Genomic DNA, 22,820 nt, shown 5'->3' on the forward strand with positions numbered 1-22,820 from the left:
AGCACCAGCCACTGCGTCCAAAGGAGGAATACTTCAGACCTGGCTCTAGGTGTAAAGAATTAAAGTGAAAAACCTAATGACACATCAACTTTGCTAAAATCCCCTGCTATTTTTACTGCTTAAATGTTTTCAGTGGGGAGAAAACAGGTCCAGGATCTTTGAAAAAGGCAAGATATAGACGGAAAACTCGGGTGACCTGCAGGATGTTTTCTCAATGATATTGTTCAGGAATATTTAAATTGCCATCCATAATAGCAATGAAAGCCTCAGTCTTTATGCTACCATCCAACTAGAGAATGAAAAAAGGAATATCTCATCTGTGACAATCTTATTTTTCTAGCAAGAGAAAAATTCTGAATAAGAGTTAAAGGCAATGAATCTGGCCACACAAGAGGTGTAGACAGAAATATTAAACGCAAATATTTTTTTGTTTCCATAATAATCAACTTAAGTATTGAGAATACAGACCAGGTCTCATTCATACCCACAGCCCAACCATTCCTCTTTTCAGCCCTCATGTTACAGCATTAAAAACTTTTACCAGATTGTATACAGAGTTCTAAAGCAAAACTCTCCTAGGAAATAATGGGGAAACAAAAACTATCATCAGCTCACATATATTTTTTTCCGTATATAAAATTTATTTTTTCTTATAAATTTACCACTTTTTCTTATAAATTTACCACTTATTTTTTCTTATAAATTTCTTACCATAGAGAATTTTTAAAATGTAGAAAAATATAACAAGTAAAATAAATACTACTGATAATTTGATCTAATATTTTCTTCAAGGTCTTCTATAGTATTTATATATAAAATACAGTTGATATCATACTGTAAACAGACACCTGTTTTCTTTTATTTCCACAATGTTATAGTGTGATATTTTCCCTGGGTCTTTAAATATTATTAAGTATTTTCCATCACGTTAGATATATATTACTCAGATGTTCTCCTGGTTTGAGGCCTATCAGTTCAGTTCAGTTCAGTTGCTCAGTCGTGTCTGACTCTTTGCAACCCCATGAATTGCAGCACACCAGGTCTCCCTGTCCATCACCGACTCCTGGAGTTCACTCAAACTCATGTCCATTGAGTCAATGATGCCATCCAGCCATCTCCTCCTCTGTCGTCCCCTTCTCCTCCTGCCCCCAATCCCTCCCAGCATCAGAGTCTTTTCCAATGAGTCAACTCTTTGCATGAGGTGGCCAGAGTACTGGAGTTTCAGCTTTAGCATCATTCCTTCCAAAGAACACCCAGGACTGATCTCCTTTAGAATGGACTGGTTGGATCTCCTTGCAGTCCCAGGGACTCTCAAGAGTCTTCTCCAACACCACAGTTCAAAAGCATCAAGTCTTTGGCGCTCAGCTTTCTTCACAGTCCAACTCTCACATCCATACATGACTACTGGAAAAACCACAGCCTTGACTAGACAGACCTTTGTTGGCAAAGTAATGTGTCTGCTTTTGAATATGCTATTTAGGTTGGTCATAACTTTCCTTCCAAGGAGTAAGTGTCTTTTACTTTCATGGCTGCAATCACCATCTGCAGTGATTTTGAAGCCCCCCAAAATAAGTCTGACACTGTATCCACTGTTTCTCCATCTATTTCCCATGAAGTGATGGGACCAGATGCCATGATCCTTGTTTTCTGAATGTTGAGCTTTAAGCCAACTTTTTCACTTTCCTCTTTCATTTTCATCAAGAGGCTTTTTAGTTCCTCTTCAATTTCTGCCATAAGGGTGGTGTCATCTGCATATCTATTATTGTAAAATTTCATTTATTTATTTATTAGCCACTCTGGGTCTTTGTTGCTGAGCAGGCTTTCTTTACCTGCAGGGGGCAGGGGCTACTCTTCATTGTGATGTGAGGGCTTCTTCTTGAGGTGGCTTCTCTTGCAATGGAGCACGGGCTCTAGAGTGTGTGGGCTTCAGTAATTGAGGCCCATGGGCTTTGCCGCACCACAACATGTGGAATCCTCCCAGACCAGAAGTCAAACCCATATCCCCTGCATTGGCAGACAGATTCTTAACCACTGGACCACAGGGGAAGTCCAAGGCCTATAAAAGGACTTTTTTATTTTAAATAGTGCTTCAGAAAACCTTTTCAATACATTTTCTTAGAATCTAAAGTTGTAGTCACTTGTGAGGATAAACTTCCCAGGTGGCTCTAGTGATAAAGAACCCACCTGCCAAGGCAGGAAATGTAAGAGACATGGATTCACATCATATGACCCAGCAATCCCACTAGGCATATAGCCTGAGGAAACCAACAATGAAAAAGACACATGTATCCCAATGTTCACTGCAGGACTATATACAATAGCTAGAACATGGAAGCAACCTAGATGTCCATTGACAGGTGAATGGATAAAGAAGCTGTGGTACACATATATAGTGGAGTATTACTCAGTCATAAAAAGGAACACATTTGAGTCAGTTCTAATGATGTGGATGAACCTAGAGCCTAAAATACAGAGTGAAGTGAGTCAGAAAGAGAAAAACAAATATATACTAACAAATATATATGGAATCTAGAAAGATGGTACTGATTAAATTATTTGTTGGGCAACAATGGAGATGCAGAGTTATGGACATGGGGGCAGGGGATGGGAGGAGAAGGAAGGAGAAGGCGGAATATATGGAGGGAGTAACATGGAAACTTACATCACCAGGTGGAAAATAGACAGCCAATAGGAATTTGCTGTATGACTCAGGAAACTCAAACCAGGGCTTTATAACAACCTAGAGAGGTAGGATGGGGAAGGAGGTAGGAGGGAGGCTCAAGAGGGGAGGGGGCATATGTATTCCTATGGCTGATTCATGTTAGTGTTTGGCAGAAACCCATATAATTCTGTACAGCAATTATCTTTCAATTAAAAAAATAAATAAATTTTAAAAAGAGAGAAGCCCAGGTTCGATTCCTGGGTTGGGAAGATGCCCTGGAGGAGGACATCACAACCCACTCCAGCATTCTTGCCTGGAGAAGCCCATGGACAGTGGAGCCTGGCAAGCTATGGTCCATAGAGTTACAAAGAGTCAGACACAACTAACGTGACTTAGCATGCACGCATGTGAGAATAAATTCACAGTACTAGAACTATAGGGTCAAAAAGTTTAAATATCTTTAAGGTTTTTGATCGGTGTTCCAAGACTGCTTTCCAGAAGTTTATAGTGATTTATCAATGCCCGCAAAATATCTAAGGCTATTGATGCAACCAACATAGAGTATTATTGTGCTTTTAAAATGTTTTGTTTTTTTTAAATCATATCTTAGGTAACTCATCAATAATTCTAGGCAAACCTCATATCACAGAAGGGGGAAGCTTATGTCTAATTTCTTTGAAATTGGCAGGAAAAAGGCACTGGTATGGGTTATTGAAGGAATCTGAATTGTCCACAGGCTTAAGGATTGACTTCACAGAGTAGATAACACAGTTAATCTGTCCTAGATAGTTCAGGCATTCAATTCCTGTCAATGGAGGGGCAGAATTGCTTGCTCTCTTCCAAGTATTTTGTTAGGATTTTTAGGAATAGCCTTTAAAGTACCTTTGATTGAATTACACGCTATTTTAGAAAGGCCATTCTGTTTTCATGTTAAGACATTTCATCTTTAACTCAATTTTAAGGTTACTCTGAGATGAGTCAGGAAGAAGGAAATTTGACCCTCTGTCCCATATTCCATCAGCTCTAAGACACACATCTTTCAGATTTAAATGTGTTTGAACTCGGGACATGTAGTGGACACAGTCCGCACTCTCAGATCCGCCCACCACCCTCGTGAACATGAGCTCTGTGCGCTCTTACTCCCAACATCTGGCCCTGCTTCTCTTTGTTACAGGGCTGTGGAGCCCACCTTGTCTACACAGAGGTCAAAGGACCTAGAAATTCACATCTTCCTGCCAGGCTTCCTGTGCTTAACCAATGACAGAGGGGTGGGGGGAGCCTCAGCTTGGACAACGGACATGGGTAGGACTTACACTGTCTCCTGAGCTCCCCTGTGGGACTGAGCCAAAATGCTATCCCTTCTTCACACCCTCTGATGGATGGGCTTTGCTTGACATCATGCCCCTATGTGGGCTTTTCCCTCCTCCCTTTGTGTTAGTCCTAGTTTTCTATTTCCTATCTTTTCCCTCCTAACTCAAAAATTTTCTCACCTCAGGGGAACTGAGCACACTGCAAGGTGTGTCTTACAACCCATGATATCTTGCACGTGCTGTGGGCCAGGAAAGCAGCTGGACTCACCTGTGCCGCCAACGCTGCCAAAGGCAACCAATACAACTGTCTTTGCCCATGCATGCATGAACTTGGCTCTTCTTCTTGAGATGTGAATGGACTGTTACTCCTTTACTTTTCAGGAGATAAAGCATTTAAGCACTATTTGAGGAAGGAATATAAATCCCGATTAGTCTAAAAGCTCTTCTATTAAACCCTTTTGAAAAGATCAAAAAAGTACCAGCATCAAACTTCAGAACAGATGTTAAAGCCCAGGAAAAAACCCCTAGGGATGGTAGTAGAACAGTCCTTTAAGAAAAACTTCACTTTGATGGCAGATAGGATGTTATTATGAAAAATGTGGATGAAAACTGATTAAAAGAGAGATTCAGAAGAGTTCCACTCTGAATATACAGAAGTTTTAGGAATATCATAATTTACTTGTATTTAATTTTCCTTTATACACACACATGATAAACACTATGTTAAAATAGCTCTTAGATTTACTTAAAAAGCCGTAAGACAAAATTCAAACTACCATGTCATATTTTAGATTCTTTTTATCATTTTTGGTTTTACATAAAATAGTGGTGTGTCTTATAATTGATGGCTTTTTTGAAAAGCTTCTTTGGCTCTACTTTGGCTTTATATGCATTTATTTATTTTTGGTCATGCTGGGTCTTCGTTGCTGCATGTGGGCTGCTTGTTGTGCTGGTTTCTCTTGTTGCGAATCACAGGCTGCGCATGTGCGGGCTCACCAGCTTCTGCGGGCACAAGCTCAGTGCGGGCACACTGGCTTGGTTGCCTTATGGTTCATGGAATCCTCCCACACCAGGGATTGAACCCATGTCCCCCACATTGGCAGGAAGATTCTTAACCACTGGACCACGGGTGAAATACTTGGTTGGCCAAAAAGTTTGTTTGAGCTTTCCAAAACATTTTATAGAAAAACTTAAATGAACTTTTCGGCCAACCCAATACTAATCATGTCCATGGGGTTGCAAAGGGTTGGACATGACTGAGTGACTGAATTGAACTGAACTAAATACTAATCAAGAATATGCTACTCAGAGATAGAAAGAATATAATCAATGAACAGTCTTAGCAACGTTGGAAACCTAAGATAACTTCATAGACTTTTCACCTTATATGAGTCATATTAAGGGTTATATCTGTGAGTGATAGGCCAACATTTCATCATATTCTTAAAAATCTGTAGACTTTATTAAATATTTCTTATTCTTCTAAAGCATGTATATGTGTGTACATATACACATATAAATGTATGTTTATACATTTATACATTATATACATATATACATGTATATATATATACACAAATGTATATACATGTTTATACATTACTCAGAGAAGTAATCAATGCATTTAATTTTGTGCCAGCCTTTTATTTTTTAATGGTGATCACAGAACTATATTGGCTTCACTGATGGCTAAGTGGGTGAAGAATCTGCCTGAAATGGAGGACACAGAGGAGACCTGGGTTTGATCCCTGGGTTGGGAAGATCCCCTGCAGAAGGAAATGGCAACCCACTCCAGAATTCTGGTCTGAAAAATCCCATGGACAGAAGAGCCTGATGGTCTACAGTATGTAAAATCACAGAGTCAGACACGGCTGAACAACTAACATACACAGAGAACTATATATAAGCCGTGTGATCACTACACAAAAACGAAAAGCTGGTATTAGATTAAATGCATGGATTACTGCCCTGAATGATAAAGTTCAGTTCAGTTCAGTCGCTCAGTCGTGTCTGACTCTTTACGACCCCATGAACTGCAGCACGCCAGGCACCCCTGTCCATCACCAACTCCCAGAGTTCACTCAAACTCACGTCCATCGAGTCGGTGATGCCATCCAGCCATCTCATCCTCTGTCGTCCCCTTCTCCTCCTGCCCCCAATCCCTCCCAGCATCAGAGTCTTTTCCAATGAGTCAACTCTTCACATGAGGTGGCCAAAGTACTGGAGTTTCAGCTTCAGCATCAGTCTTTCCAAAGAACACCCAGGACTGATCTCCTTCACAGTGGATTGGTTGGATCTCCTTGCAGTCCAAGGGACTCTCAAGAGTCTTCTCCAACACCACAGTTCAAAAGCATCAATTCTTCAGCACTCAGCTTTCTTCACAGTCCAACTCTCACATCCATACATGACCACTGGAAAAACCATAGCTTTGACTAGATGGACCTTTGTTGGCAAAGTAATGTCTCTGCTTTTGAATATGCTATTTAGTTTGGTCATAACTTTCCTTCCAAGGAGTAAGCATCTTTTACTTTCATGGCTGCAATCACCATCTGCAGTGATTTTGGAGCCCCCAAAAATAAAGTCTGACACTGTATCCACTGTTTCCCCATCTATTTCCCATGAAGTGATGGGAGCAGATGCCGTGATCTTTGTTTTCTGAATGTTGAGCTTTAAGCCAACTTTTTCACTCTCCTCTTTCACTTTCATGAAGAGGCTTTTGAGTTCCTCTTCACTTTCTGCCATAAGGGTGGTGTCATCTGCATATCTGAGGTTATTGATATTTCTCCCTGCAATCTTGATTCCAGCTTGTGCTTCTTCCAGCCCAGCGTTTCTCATGATGGACTCTGCATATAAGTTAAATAAGCAGGGTGACAATATACAGCCTTGACGTACTCCTTTTCCTATTTGGAACCAGTCTGTTGTTCCATGTCCAGTTCTAACTGTTGCTTCCTGACCTGCATATAGGTTTCTCAAGAGGCCAGTCAGGTGATCTGGTATTCCCATCTCTTTCAGAATTTTCCACAGTTTATTGTGATCCACACAGTCAAAGGCTTTGGCATAGTCAATAAAGCAGAAATAGATGTTTTTCTGGAACTCTCTTGCTTTTTCGATGATCCAGGGGATGTTGGCAATTTGATCCCTGGTTCCTCTGCCTTTTCTAAATCCAGCTTGAACATTTGGAAGTTCATGGTTCACATACTGCTGAAGCCTGGCTTGGAGAATTTTGAGCATTACTTTACTAGCATGTGAGATGAGTACAATTGTGTAGTAGTTTGAGCATTCTTTGGCATTGCCTTTCTTTGGGATTGGAATGAAAACTGATCTTTTCCAGTCCTGTGGCCACTGATGAGTTTTCCAAATCTGCTGGCATCAGCACTTTCGCAGCATCATCTTTCAGGATTTGAAATAGCTCAAGTGAATTCCATCACCTCCACTAGCTTTGTTCGTAGTGATGCTTTCTAAGGCCCACTTGACTTTACATCCAGGATGTTTGGCTCTAGGTGAGTGATCACACCATCGTGATTATCTGGGTCATGAAATCTTTTTTTTTGTACAGTTCTTCTGTGTATTCTTGCCACCTCTTCTTAATATCTTCTGCTTCTGTTAGGTCCATACCATTTCTGTCCTTTTTCGAGCCCATCTTTGCATGAAATGTTCCCTTGGTATCTCTACTTTTCTTGAAGAGATCTCTAGTCTTTCTCATTCTGTTGTTTTTCACTATTTCTTCATATTGATCGCTGAGGAAGGCTTTCTTATCTCTCCTTGTTATTCTTTGGAACTCTGCATTCAGATGCTTATATATTTCCTTTTCTCCTTTGCTTTTTGCTTCTCTTCTTTTCACAGTTATTTGTAAGGCCTCCCTGGACAGCCATTTTGCTGAATGATAAAACTACTCAGCATATAGAAATATTAATAGGATCTGCCCATAAACATCTTTTCATTTTCCATTTCAAAGAAATGTCTCACTTGAACTGTCTATATGCCAAGGTAACTTTATATCCACCCAATTTGTTTTGTCTTCCTGTTTTCTCACCCCATAGTTTGCTGATGAATGATGAATTTCTTTATTGTGAAACAGCATACACAAGCAATTCCAATGTGCTTAGTTATAGATGGGATAATTTCTGCACCTTCAGAGTACCGTGGCAATACATAACTCTTTTGTGCCAAATCAATTCTTCAGCAACATGATTAATTAACCGGTAAGAACAGAAGTTTAACAACAAAAGTTTAACACTGTTGCGTTGAAAAGCACAGTTACTTTGCTATGGGCTTTACCTACCCTTCCATACCAAAACCATCCTGTTGTGTTTTTTCAAAATCTTGGGAAAAAATCAAGGTTTTTTGCAGGACTGTGCAGGACTTTTGTATGTATGCAAAAATCAACAAAGTTTGCATATATACTTAACAATCCTTCTGTAATTACACTGTGAGTTTTACGGTCAAACTTATGTAGCATACGCTGCCTTCTTTAGCAAAACCCATCACATCATTCCAAGTTAGTAGAACTAGTTGGTGTCGATGTGCTAAACTCCCATCTCACTTTCTTTTTCATTCACTTTGTTTTTCCCTACCAGACACAGGAAACAGCAAAAGAGCTTTTGAAAGCAATAATTCACTTTACAATGTATTCTGTAAACACTCACTGAACATCACTGTGCCATGTCCAATGAGAGGGATGAAGAATAACATATGGACTCTTAAGGGACTCAGAGTCTGTAGGAGAGACACATGCCTCCCTTTCATGCCAAAATTAATTGCAAACACAGTGTGATAGGATTTAGTAAGAGGTTTGCAGTGACGGGGGGTGATGTAGGATTTTAGAGCACGTCTCCACTCAGCTAACCCTCTCAGCATCCGGGTTCTAGGTAAAAGCACCCTCCTGCCACAAGGACAAGTAAGAAACAACAGGCTGAGCCACCTTTCTGTCTTCCCATCCCCCCAGCTCTCCCTAAGGTGTTCTCCTATCTGGGATGCTGAGTGGGACAGCCGCGGTGAGAGACTAGTTGGCTTTAATGAGAGCTTGTTACCACGTTCAGAGGAAACACAAAGGAGAGCGTAGAGTCAGATCTCAGCCTTGAAGTCTCAGAAACCCAGCTCACTAGGCATAAATAAATTAGTGAATGACTGTAGTGTCCCAGTGGGACCTGGACAAGCAGGTCAGCAACTTCTCTGGCGGTGGAAGTTCTTCCTTCACTGCCCTCGAGTGGAGTGGCAAGAGGGGCTGAACAGGTGTGAACAAATGCAGAGGCGGTGCCTGCTGGTGGAGGAAGGAGGATGGAGCACGTCAGGATCTTCAGAGAAGAGCTGGGCCGAGTGGTGTCTAAAGAAGGAGGAATCTGCTGAGCGACCAAGGCAGGAGTTCCCTATACAGTCTGTCTGAATGACTGTGGGGCCTGAGAAATGAGGCTGGAGAAAAGAAGGAAGGGGCAGATAATGGAAGGTGCTGAGGACTGAAGACCAGCAAGGGAACAAGAGTCAAATGTGTGTTTCAGAAAGAGAATTCCGACCGAAATGCAGTGGGGAGGTTGATGTGGACAGGTATGGTAGAGAGGGAGAAAGACATATTGTCTCCGTGGACATTATCCAGGTAATAAAAAGGAAAGCCAAACTAATCGGCAGTGTTGGCATGGATCAGAGAAAGGAGAACATATTAACAAACGTTCAGAAACAGTACACGTCTTTTTCTTTACCTGAAAGTCACCAAGCAAGTCAGCTCTTACCTGAGAGTGAGGAGGCAGACAGGCCAGCTCAGCTGCGTTACTCACTTCTTGTTCAGTTGCTCAGTCGTGTTTGACTCTTTGCAACACTATGGACTGCAGCTCACCAGGCTTCCCTGTCCTTCACCGTTTCTGGAACTTGACCAAACTCACGTTCGTTGAGTAGGTAATGCCATCCAACCATCTCATCCTCTGTCGTCCCCTTCTCCTGCCTTCAATCTTTCCCAGCATCAGGGTGTTTTCCAATGAGTCCAGATCTTCACATCAGGTGGCAAAAGTATTGGAGTTTCAGCTTCAGCATCAGTCCTTCCAATGAATATTCAGGACTTATTTCCTTTAGGATGGACTGGTTGGATCTCCTTGCAGTCCAAGGGACTCTCAAGAGTCTTCTCCAACACCACAGTTCAAGAGCATCAATTCTTTGGTGCTCAGCTTTCTTTATACTCCAACTCTCACATCCATACATGACCACAGGAAAAACCATAGCTTTGACTAGATGGACCTTTGTCGGTAAAGTAATGTCTCTGCTTTTTACTATGCTGTCTAGGTTGATCATAGCTTTTCTTCTGAGAAGCAAGCATCTTTTAATTTCATGGCTGCAGTCACCATCTGCAGTGATCTTGGAGTGCAAAAAAATAAAGTCTGGCACTGTTTCCATTGTTTTTCCAACTATTTGCCATGAAGTGATGGGACTGGATGCCATGATCTTCATTTTTTGAATGCTGAGTTTTAAGCCAGCATTTTTTTTTTTCTCTCCTCTTTCACTCTCATCTAGAGGCTCTTTAGTTCCTCTTCACTTTCTGCCATAAGGGTGGTGTCATCCGGATATCTGAGGTTATTGATATTTCTCCCGGCAATCTTGATTCCAGCTTGTGCTTCATCCAGCCTGGCATTTTGCATGATGTACTCTGCATATAAGTTAAATAAGCAGGGTGACAATATACAGCCTTGACGTACTCCTTTTCCAATTTGGAACCAGTCTGATGTTCCATGTCCAGTTCTAACTGTTGCTTCTTGACCTGCATACAGGTTTTTCAGGAGGCAGGTGAGATGGTCTGGTATTTCCATCTCTTGAATAATTTCCCACAGTTTGTTGTGATCCACACAGTCAAAGGTTTTAGCATAGGTTTTGAAGCAGAAGTAGATGTTTTTCTGCTTTTTCTATGATCCAGCAGAATTTGGCAATTCTGGTTCCTCTGTCTTTTCTAAATCCAGCTTGAACAACTGGAAGTTCAGGTACTTCTGAAGCCTGGCTTGGAGTATGTTGAGCATTACTTTGCTAGCATATGAGATGAGTGCACTTTGTGGTAGTTTGAATATTCTTTGACATTGCCTTTCTTTGGGATTGGAATGAAAACTGACCTTTTCCAGTCTTATGGCCATGGCTGTTTTCCAGATTTGCTGCATATTGTGTGCAGCTGATGTTGAAGCTGAAGCTCCAATACTTTGGCCACCTGATGTGAACTGACTCAGTGGAAAAGACCCTGATGCTGGGAAAGATTGAGGGCGGGAGGAGAAGGGGATGACAGAGGATGAGATGGTTGGATGGCATCACCAACTCAATGGACATGAGTTTGAGTAAGCTTGGGGAGTTTGTGATGGACAGGGAGGCCTGGCATGCTACAGTCCATGGGGTTGCAGAGTTGGACACGACTGAGTGATTGAACTGAACTGAACTGAGTCCAGCACTTTAACAGCATCATCTTTTAAGATTTGAAAGAGCTCAGCTGGAATTCCATCCCTTCCATTAGCTTTGTTTGTAGTGATGCTTCCTAAGGCCCAGTTGACTTCTTCACACTCCAGAGTCTGGCTCTACGTGAGTGATCATACCATTGTGGTTATCTAGAGGTTTTCCTCTGGAGGAAGGGAACATTATGAGCAGGGTATAAGTGATTTCAACCAATATTAATCTCAGTCACCTTGTAGTTCCCTCTTTAGTCATTGCTAAACTCTGGGAGACTTACTAAGTGCTAGGGCACTCTGGGTTTGGATGGTGTGATGTCATTGTCCAAATTGGGTTTCACTGAGAGGCTTCAAAGGAAAAAAATCCTCATTAACTGGATGAAATGGAAAAAAAAAACCTCTTTTAGGTCTGGTGGGGGCGTGGGAGGGTCTTCCTATTCTTGTGATCCTTTGGGGTTCATGGAAATCCATTTGATCTTTCAGTATGAATCACACTGGGCTGGAGGAAGCTCACTGATGTTGTCCAAGGCTCCATCTGCCTGTACACACCTTGCAATTACTTCCATCTGGGGCACAGTGAGGAGTGGGTTTCCTCTGCTCAACACTAATGCATATCACCAGGTTTTACTGCTCCCAGGAAGGTGGTCCAGGAGTTGGGGCCCAGCCCATTTCTCTGAGCCCCTCTAACAGTTTTGTTATTTGTCCTCTCCCACAGCCAGGAGAATTATATCCTAGAGTGGGAGTAGGAAAGCCTTACTCTTTTGCATCATATGTGCTTTCAAATCTTTGTTCTAAATCATGAATCCTTTCCAGTTCCCTAAGGAGTCAGACTTTTGAAACTCAAAAGAGCAAGCGTTCCTCTGCTTTCTGATGTCACATACCTTTCTCAAGGCAATGACATTAAATGGCCTAGAAATTCAGCTATGGAATAAATTAAGGGGAATAAAGAAAATAAATGGAAAAAGCTTGGTTAACTTCAGTTGAATGTCGTTTGCATAAAATATAAATCACATAAGAGCTAAGACTACATCTGTTTTGAGTTGAATTCTGAGACTTTGCAGTGTTTGGCATCTGTAGCATCCAGTAACTGTGAACGTGAATAAATGAACACAAGGGCATGAGAGTTAAAGTGGGAAATAAGTCTTACTTATGGACAGCTCATTACACATTCCATTTGCAAGGATGCACTGAACACCTACTGTGTTCAGGCACTGTGTTAGCTCCTCCTCCATGGCGCTGGACCCCTCCTACAATGGTGAATGAGGCGGATAAATGCCTGCCATCATGGAACACACTCTCATTCTTATTCTCTTTATTAAGAAAGATAATCAACAAATATGTCATTACAAATTGACACATAATGTAAAAGAAATGAACAGGGTAAAATGCCAGAGACTATTTTGGTGATGGGGGAGCAGGAATGAGGAGGGCTCAGAGCTATTAATCTGACTGCACTGTCCCTCAGACCACCCCGGTACCCTGAGAGTGAAATTGAAACAAAATTAACAAAAGAAGTATTAGTTAAATGTAAGAAGTCACATGAAGAAAGCAAATACAGAATTGCATTTAATATTTATATAACCATCATGTAGGTCCAATGATATTATATGTGGTTAGCTGTGGTTAAAACATCTTGGGATTTTATGTCTAAAGTTAATTTTCATGGGTGTATTCTATTCAAAGTTCTTTTCATCCTCTCAAAATTTACATGCTATGTAAGTTGTTTTTGTGTTAGTTTAGTTCTTTTTGTTCTGTATATTGTAAAATTCAAGTGTGTTCACTTTTGAAAGAGTTGTATTTTACTTAGCAGAGAAAATAAAATGTCCATTTACCCCAGAAAAAGGATAATATTTTCTAATTTTGAAAACAATTTATGAAAAGTATCATTTGACTCCTTATTTTTACAGCTGCTTAGCATTTATTATTGGAGAGGCCCTTCATACAGTATGATCCTTTCATTTCTAGTCAAGGGGTGTTATTATTTTGGAATATTATTTTGGAATCATTCAAATTTAAGAGAGTGATAAAGGGCCTCTCTTCAGGGGTTCTTACTAACCAGATCCCTAAGTTCTTACTCCTTTAAGGAAAAGTAAAATGTTTCTGAGGAAAAAGGAAGGAAAGGGAAAAGGTTTCGGACTATGAGCTTCTTGATTTGGGAATCAGAACTATCCAGTGTGGGGTCTTCAAGCCCTTGCGTCTTGTCTGGCGTCTCGCAGGTGCTCAGGAAGTGGCTATTGAGTTGAATGGTTTCCGGACTGTCAGAGGATGACTATCCCCTCACAGACAGGGAAACCAGGGCTCAAAGTGCGTTTGTATTGTGCTTTGCACTTTACCAAGGCCTCTCACCCAAGTTAGCTCATTTAAAAGTTGGTCCTCACCATCATTATATGTAAAGTAGGAAAGGCCAATACTTGCAAGTAAAAAGATGACCGTAATGATGTGCTTGACACACAGTGAACTGGCCACTGCTAGACTCCCCCCACATAAAGCGAGTCAGCCTCTGCTGCCAAGGGGCAGCTAAAACCCAATGATGGAGAAATTCTGGTCCTTAAACAATGATGGAAAGAAGATCACTCTTCTAAGGACAAAAACAATCAGAAATGGTATTGGCAATCTTTGGACTAAAAAAAGTGTCCTATAACACATAGAAGAAAAGCTCTCACACATTAGTGCTGGCAGTCCTATTTTTACACAGGAAAATTTGTGAATATTTATCAAAATTAAAGTGATTGCTGATTTGCTACATCACGACCTTGATGTAGTGATTTACTTTTTAAAATTAATTCATTTTAATTTTTGGCTGTGCTGGGTCTCTGTTGCTGCACACGGTCTCTCTAGTTGCAGCAAGTGGGGGCCACACTTCGCTGCGGTGTGGGGCTTCTCACTGCGGTGGTTTCTCTTGCTGGGGAGCATGGGCTCAATAAAGGCAGTGTGCAGGCTTAGTGGCCCCGAGGCATGCGGAATCTTCTCGGACCTGGGATTGAACTCCCGTCCCCTGCATTGGCAGATTCCTAACCACTGGACCACCAGGGAAGTCTGCAATTTACTTTTAAGGATGTATTCTCGCTATAGACATACTGGCACAAGAGTGCATAGATATATGAGGAAAAGGATTTAATGAACGTGAGAAAGTTCACTGGGACATTGTTAGTAACAAAAGACTTTTTTTAAACACTTATATGTATTGTAGGTCAATTAGATTTCAATAAAACTGGAGAAAAAAAGAATCATGGAGGACATAACACATGCATAAATTCTAAGGACAGGGAGAATAAAAAACAGCCCCTCCCAAGAACTCACAAACTATCAAATGAGAACAATAAATAAATCCTGTACAACATGATAAACACTAGCATAAAGTCAAACACAAGGACAATAAGGATCATAAAGGAAAATCGACTATACTTCAATAAAATTAAAAAATTTTTAAAAATGGAGCATAAAGGAAATTTTTAACCTGGCTCAGAGGAAAGGAGGGGGGGTGGTTCATGGACAGAGTAGATTGTATTTTATAGTACATATGACCTTTTAATAAACTCTGATGTCTCTAATGTCTTGAAATGATAAAATTAAGAGCAATTATATTATCTAGATCAGTACAATATCAGAATACGACTTAAATTAACCTAAGAGTTCATCAATAGATTGTTGGCTACAGAAATTAGGAGTTATCTGGGTAGTGATATTTTATAGAGACATTTGAAATATAACATTAATCTGTGTATCACTGTGAAAATAACTACAATATATTAATTCAAAGATACATAACAGTATAACTTCCTTTCAGTAAAAATACCCATTGAAGTATCAGTGATGGCTCCCTGGAGAAAGTGAGATTTTTTTTAACTTCATTCAAATCCCTACTACTTCATTTTTTAAAAATGGAAATAGATTACTTTAAAAATCAAAATGAAAGAAAAGCTATTCAATTCTGACTACCCGACAAGCTTTCCACGTTTTAAGCAGCAGTAAGTAGACCCCAGGAAGTGGTTGGCCATTGCCCTACTGCACCCCAGTGCCTAGCACCCTGCTTGGCATGGTGGTGATGCTTGGTCAATAAGCCAGCTCACTCTTTAGTAAAGTGAGGTGGAAGCACAGAAGAACATTGAGCTTTTTTAATCCTAAAATCTGAGTCAGTCAGTCAAAGGAGAAGAATTTGAAAGATGGACTATATAAATGTCGACTCATTCCAAATTAACTGTGGGGCTCTTCCTGTGTTGAATAAGGATTCTTAATGAGTCCCTGCCATATGTTTCTTTGAGCGTCTCTTGGGGCATTTATCTGTTGGTTTAGAGGTCACAGAGGCATACGGAGGAAGAGATCTCAGACAGTGCTCAGGTGGTCCAGGCAGAGAACCCTGAGCCTCTTCGGCAATGGTCTCATAATAAGGAGTTAGACTGATGGAACTCTTCCTGGGACATAGCTTCCATTTTCTCCTGGGGAATTCTGTCCTGATGCATCCTAACTACCAGAAAGCTCCTTATCGAACGGAGCTAGAATCTGTTTCTTCGTAAAACTGACCCATGGATCCCAGCTCTGCCCTCCAGTGTCACATACAATGGCTCTAAGTGGTGCAGTGGTTTACCAGAACAGCCCTGGGAAACCTGCCTTCTGACCCAGCTTCCACTCTTGGGTGCTGTGTGGACCCTGATGCAAAGACTAGCAATTCTCTCTAACTGTAAACTTCTTTACAAAATGGGGATGATCATAGATAATTTCTACCTCATGGGGCTGTTTTAAGAAGATAATGAAATAATATATGCAAATTGCCATCACAAACATATGGCACAATAAGCTCAATAAGTAATATTCAATTTTATTTTTAGATATTATTTATTTTTTGGCTGTGTCCTGTGTGCCATGTGGGATCTTAGTTCCCTGACCAGGGATCAAACCTGTGCCCTCTGCAGTGGGAGCTCAGAGTCTTAACCACTGGACCGCCAGGGAAGTCCCTGATATTACAATTTTCATAGGCCTTTTCCCTTAGGTGTTCAATTAGGAATCAGTGAGGAAAGTGCCACCAAACAGCAAAGTCAATGTATGAGGCCTCCGCCAGTGAAATGTGCCCTGAGAACCTTGATGCCAAGTGATTCGAGCGTCTCCTGTGTTTTCCTCACTAGAAACTAATTAGAAAAACACTCCCAGGAAGGGGAGGGACATTTTGTACCATTAATTCGGCAACAACAAATACTGTGTACTTTCACGATTATAGATACTAACGTATAAAAGTAACTTGGGGTGTTTGAGAACCTCACTCATCTCTAGGGGACGTAAGGAAAGAGCTCCCTCGGGGCCTTCTCTCAAAACGTGTCTCCCTGCAGCTTCCCAATATTCAAAGAGCTGTCAGGGGAAACTCAGGTCTTCTGCAGCCCTTCTGAAACTTTTCTCAGGGCTAATGACTACCTATCACCCTGGATTTGACTTATGTTATCATTCAAGACAGAATTATAAACCCTACATATATTCAGGGATGTGTGAGTATAATGTACACATGTATTTAGAGCATAGGTCTATATAACATACCATATGAAGGGTAGCAGACTCGGAGACTCAGGATCTAGTTCTAAGTTTGACTTACTGTGTGAACTCTTAAAATCTCAGTTTACTCATTTACAAAATGGTTATAATCGATAATTCTGCCAGTATATATCCTAAGGAGTTTTAGGTTTGCTGTTTTAATTGAGCTCCAAGCCTCTATCTTTTAAGTAAGACAGTAATATTTTAAAAAAAAATCCATTACAAGTATTGAGATTCTACATAAGAACTCATTTGCAAAATGAGTCTTTTTCACCAAAAGATGTTTAATAATTCTTGCTGACTTTCCTCCTAAGTATATTACCTAACAATATTAACAACGTTGGGTAAGGATAAGTCCCTTTTTATTATTCAGTTGGTACTCAATGCCCAGAGCATTTAAAATGACTTCCTCCCAACTCCATTCCCTCCCCCATCCTCATTTCCCAGCTCCAGCTTTAAATCATTAAACGGAGAGAAAATCTTTAGCACTGCAAGTCAATGGCTCATTCCTTCCAGAAACTCTCCTTACAATAAAATGAAAATGAGATCAAAAGCATAATCAGTCTGGAGGCCGATGGATGTCTCTTTCGACACAGATTCTGGATGCCCCTCTATTCTCTGTTCATTGGCCCCTCTCAAACCCCCTTTCCAGCAAGTATAACCCAAGCTGGGCAAATCCCTGATGGGAGCCAGTCACTTTACTTTAGAAAAATGTGAGCTGTTGAAAAGAAGCTGTTTGTAACAGCATCACAAAGCCCTGCCTCTGCCAGTTGAGTGTGTGGGGGAAGGGCTTATAAAGAAGCGTGGACCGGTTGGGAGCCATGTTTAAATGCAGACGTGTCCCCTGAGTCTCTGTGGCTCCCGGGGTGCACAGCGGTGAAGCTCAGCTGTATCAACAGAGCCCCACGGCCCTGTGTGTCGGGCGAAGGGGCCTGGGTGTGGAACTGGAAGACAATGGTGTGAGCCTCAGCTCCAGGAGAGGGGCTTCGATTCTCTGAACGCTATTTTCCTAATTATAAAATACCCACTGGAGCTGCCTCACAGGCACATTGTATGCTTTACATAAGACAGGGTCTGAAAAGCATTTTGTAAATTAGAAAGCATCCTCAAGATATAAGCTGTATCCAGTGGCTTGTGAGATAGTTGTCTAAATGTGATCCATAAGAACTCCCCAAAGCTTGCTTAAATCACCTTCCTATGATATGCATATAAAAGATTAGTGAATTATCAAATAAATGAAGTGTTTCACTATGTTCACATAATTTTTCAAAGTCTTAATTATAAAAACCACTGTCTGATATTCCATAAAGAACTAAATGTAAAATTACAAAGATCTAATTACATATGAAAAATTATACATATTATGAAATCTAATTACATATGATTAAAAAATAGGACTAGATTATTCTTAAAGAACTACTATAGTGGCAATCAATTTTGCAAATGTATACAGTTATATCCAAAAGTTGTACAAAAACAGCTTAAATCCAGAGTCTCCATTTCACAACCTCACTAACTAGTGTGTGTTTTACTCCTCGTTTAGATGTTGTGTCTCAGAGTTATCTGCGTAGATGGAGCCGCTGGAAGACCACGGAGTGCAGCTTCCCACAGGAAATCATGAGTTCCTCTGGTCAGGAGGTTCTCGGGAACCATCCTCTTCATCCTCCTCTGAGCAGGACAGGTTCAGCGCGCTCATCACGGGGTGCACCCAGGACGTAGTCTGTGTTACGTGGCTTGGGAGGAAGAACAAGAGGAGGCACAGTCACGACTGGAGAGACTGCCCTTCTACCTGTGCAAGCAGTGATCCCGCTGACACTGCTTCCACCCTGCTGCAGTCCCCTGCATTACGAAGCAGTTGGCACTGGACTCAGGATCCAGTTTTAAAAGTCTTTAGATATGTTTTCTAGGTTCAAAAAACCCCATTTCTTTATTTTTGGTAAAACAAAAACAACAATAACAAAACAAGGCAGGAGAATGGATCACCTTCAACTGCTCACTCTTCCTCACCCATCAGCAAGTCCTGTGACTGTCACTCTGTAACATTTCTGGAGTCTTTTCCTTCTTCTTTTCCAACGCTATAGACTAGGGTCACTGAAACAGCTTGTTTCTCTGCCTCTGTTCTAGTTTTTTAATTCATTCCCCACTCTAGCCAAGAGATCTTTCTAAATGACAAATCATACACTGTTGCTCACCTGCTAAAAATTCAGTGCCAACTAATGCTTTCTGGATTAAATACACGCTCCACAGTATGAAACACCTTGCTTTTTACCTGCCTCCACGCTTTCTTCTCTGCTACAATACTCCTCCTTCCCACCTTGTTTATCCAGCTAACTCTAATTCTAAAGAATCAAATACCCCTCAAGATTCCTCCCATCTGTGCCAATGGCCTTATTGCTCACACTATGTTACAAGTGACTATTTATTCTTAGTCCTTCTCACTGCATGTGAGGGCAGGAACTGGGTTTGCTAACTTTGAATCTATGGTACCTAACATATTTTCATAACAAATAACTAGGCATTTCAGGGAAGAACACAAGCAGAGGTAAGGAAGGGTGTACAAAGACACGGTGCATTTTCAGGGGGTGGTCAAACATCACTGCATGGGCCCCTACTGAGGGAGGGTGTTTCTTAGAACTAGTATCCAATCCCAGCCTTCAGCTGGATGTCTTGCCTGAATCTACCTCTATCTGACCAGCTCCTTGGTCCTGCAGAGATAGCTTTTGGAACAGGCTGACTTGTTTCTTCTCCTTCGATGCTCATTCTAGCCCTGGTGTACCCTGCGGCACTATCCATCCTAGACCCACTTCCTGTGTCCCATCCTACCCAAACTCAACCTCAGAGCAGCATCAGGTCTTAGACCAAGTGCACCCGAGGGCTGGCCCTTACGAAGATCAGATAAGATTGTGGATCTGAAAGAATCTCCTACTTCCTAAAATATTACAGAATAACATTTCCAAAGTGTCTAATAAGGCTTTTAAAATACACATGTATAGACCTTCTCCATCTTCAGCTGCAAAGAATATAATCAATCTGGTTTCAGTATTGGCCATCTGGTGATGTCTATGTATAGAGTCATCTCACGTTGTTGGAAGAGGATGTTGGCTATGACCAGCGCAAGGCAAAAGCTCTATACATTCAATAAGCTCTATATAGTCTACAGAGAAGACTACATACAGTCAGCAAAAATAAGAAGCTCTATACAGTCAGCAAAAACAAGACCTGGAGCTGACTGTAGCTCAGATAATGAACTCATTACTGCAAAATTCAGATTTAAATTGAAGAAAGTAGGGAAAATGACTAGACCATTCCGGTATGAGCTAAATCAAATCCCTTATGATTATACAGTGGGAGTGACAAATAGATTCAAGGGACTTAAACCTGATAGACAAGAGTGCCTGAAGAACTATGGACAGAGGTTCATAACACTGTACAGGCGGTGGTGATCAAAACTATCCCAAGAAGAAGAAACGCAAAAAGGCAAAATGGTTGTCTGAGGAGGCCTTACAAATAGCTGAGAAAAGAAGAGAAACGAAAGGCAAAGGAGAAAAGGGAAGATATATCCATCTGAATGCAGAGCTCCAAAGAATAGCAAGGAGAAATAAGAAAGCCTTCCTCAGTGATCAGTGCAAGGAAATAGAGGAAAACAATAAAATGAGAAAGACTAGAGATTTCTTCAAGAAAATTACAGATACCAGGGGAACATTTCATGCAAAGATGGGTTCAGTAAAGGACAGAAATGGTATGGACCTAACAGAAGCAGAAGATATTAAGAAGAGGTAGCAAGAATACACAGAAGAATTACACAAAAAAGATCTTCACGACCCAGATAACCACGATGGTGTGATCACTCATCTAGAGCCAGACATCCTGGAGTGAGAAGTCAAGTGGGCCTTAGGAAGCATCACTATGAACAAAGCTAGTGGAGGTGATGGAATTCCAGCTGAGCTATTTCAAATCCTGAAAGATGATGCTGTGAAAGTGCTGTGCTCAATATGCCAGCAGATTTGGAAAACTCAGCAGTGGCCACAGGACTGAAAAAGGTCAGTTTTCATTCCAATCCCAAAGAAAGGCAATGCCAAAGAATGCTCAAACTACTGCATAATTGTACTCATCTCACAGGCTAGCAAAGTAATGCTCAACATTCTCCAAGCCAGGCTTCAATAGTACAGAACCGAGAAGTTCTAGATATTCAAGTTGGATTTAGAAAAGGCAGAGGAACCAGAGATCACATTGCCAAAATCTGCTGGATCACAGAAAAAGCAAAAGAGTTCAGATAAACATCTGGCCTTAGAAAGCATCACTACGAAAAAAGCTAGTGGAGGTGATGGAATTCCAGTTGAGCTATTCCAAATCCTGAAAGATGATGCTGTGAAAGTGCTGCACTCAATATGCCAGCAAATTTGGAAAACTCAGCAGTGGCCACAGGACTGGAAAAGGTCCATTTTCATTCCAATCCCAAAGAAAGGCAATGCCAAAGAATGCTCAAACTACCGCACAATTGCACTCATCTCACACACTAGTAAAGTAATGCTCAAAATTCTCCAAGCCAGGCTTCAGCAATATGTGAACCGTGAACTTCCTGATGTTCAAGCTGGTTTTAGAAAAGGCAGAGGAACCAGAGATCAAATTGCCAACATCTGCTGGATCACAGAAAAAGCAAGAGAGTTCCAGAAAAACATCTATTTCTGCTTTATTGTCTATGCCAAAGCCTTTGACTGTGTGGATCACAATCAACTGTGGAAAATTCTTCAAGAGATGGGAATACCAGACCACCTGATCTGCCTCTTGAGAAATTTGTACGCAGGTCAGGAAGCAACAGTTAGAACTGGACATGGAACAACAGACTGGTTCCAAATAGGAAAAGGAGTTCGACAAGGCTGTATATTGTCACCCTGCTTATTTAACTAATATGCAGAGTACATCATGAGAAACACTGGACTGGAAGAAACACAAGCTGGAATCAAGATTGCCGGGAGAAATATCAATAACCTCAGATACGCAGATGACACCACCCTTATGGCAGAAAGTGAAGAGGAACTCAAAAGCCTCTTGATGAAAGTGAAAGTGGAGAGTGAAAAAGTTGGCTTAAAGCTGAACATTCAGAAAACGAAGATCATGGCATCCGGTCCCACCGCTTCATGGGAAATAGATGGGGAAACAGTGGAAACAGTGTCAGACTTTATTTTTCTGGGCTCCAAAATTACTACAGATGGTGACTGCAGCCATGAAATTAAAAGACGCTTACTCCTTGGAAGGAAAGTTATGACCAACCTAGATAGCATATTCAAAAGCAGAGACATTACTTTGCCAACAAAGGTCCGTCTAGTCAAGGCTATGGTTTTTCCTGTGGTCATGTATGGATGTGAGAGTTGGACTGTGAAGAAGGCTGAGCGCCGAAGAATTGATGGCTTTTGAACTGTGGTGTTGGAGAAGACTTTTGAGAGTCCCTTGGACTGCAAGGAGATCCAACCAGTCCATTCTGAAGGAGATCAGTCCTGGGATTTCTTTGGAAGGAATGATGCTATAGCTGAAACTCCAGTACTTTGGCCACCTCATGCGAAGAGTTGACTCATTGGAAAAGACTCTGATGCTGGGAGGGATTGGGGGCAGGAGGAGAAGGGGCCGACAGAGGATGAGATGGCTGGATGGCATCACTGACTCAATGGACATGAGTCTGAGTGAACTCCGGGAGTTGGTGATGGACAGGGAGGCCTGGCGTGTTGTGATTCATGGGGTCGCAAAGAGTCGGACATGACTGAGTGACTGATCTGATCTGATCTGCTTCACTGACTACGCTAAAGCCTTTGTGTAAATCACAACAAACTGTGGAAAATTCAAGAGATGGACTACCAGAACACCTTACCTGCCTCCTGAGAAATCTGTATGCAGGTCAAGATTCAACAGTTACAACTGGACATGGAACAATAG

The 22,820-nt window shown here is 41.3% G+C and overlaps 1 protein-coding gene across 8 annotated transcripts in view; it reads right to left on the minus strand.

Moving 5' to 3' along the window:
• Nucleotides 1-12,670: 12,670 nt before the first annotated feature.
• Nucleotides 12,671-22,820, minus strand: part of STXBP4 (syntaxin binding protein 4) — a 232,909-nt gene continuing 222,759 nt past the window's right edge. For 4 of the 8 annotated variants that reach the window (XM_086360922.1, XM_086360925.1, XM_086360929.1 and 1 more), the window contains one exon: nucleotides 12,671-18,625. In XM_086360922.1, coding sequence (XP_086217048.1) covers nucleotides 18,508-18,625 — 118 coding nt within the window. In that variant the 3' untranslated portion in view covers nucleotides 12,671-18,507. The remainder of the gene's footprint in view (nucleotides 18,626-22,820) is intronic. The other 4 variants (XM_086360927.1, XM_086360928.1, XM_086360931.1 and 1 more) reach the window with 1 other exon arrangement.

This window comes from Bos grunniens, chromosome 19, assembly GCF_055505025.1.
Source record: "Bos grunniens cultivar Pamir isolate PY7600 chromosome 19, Bosgru_T2T1.0, whole genome shotgun sequence".
Classification (NCBI taxonomy): Eukaryota; Metazoa; Chordata; class Mammalia; order Artiodactyla; family Bovidae; genus Bos; species Bos grunniens.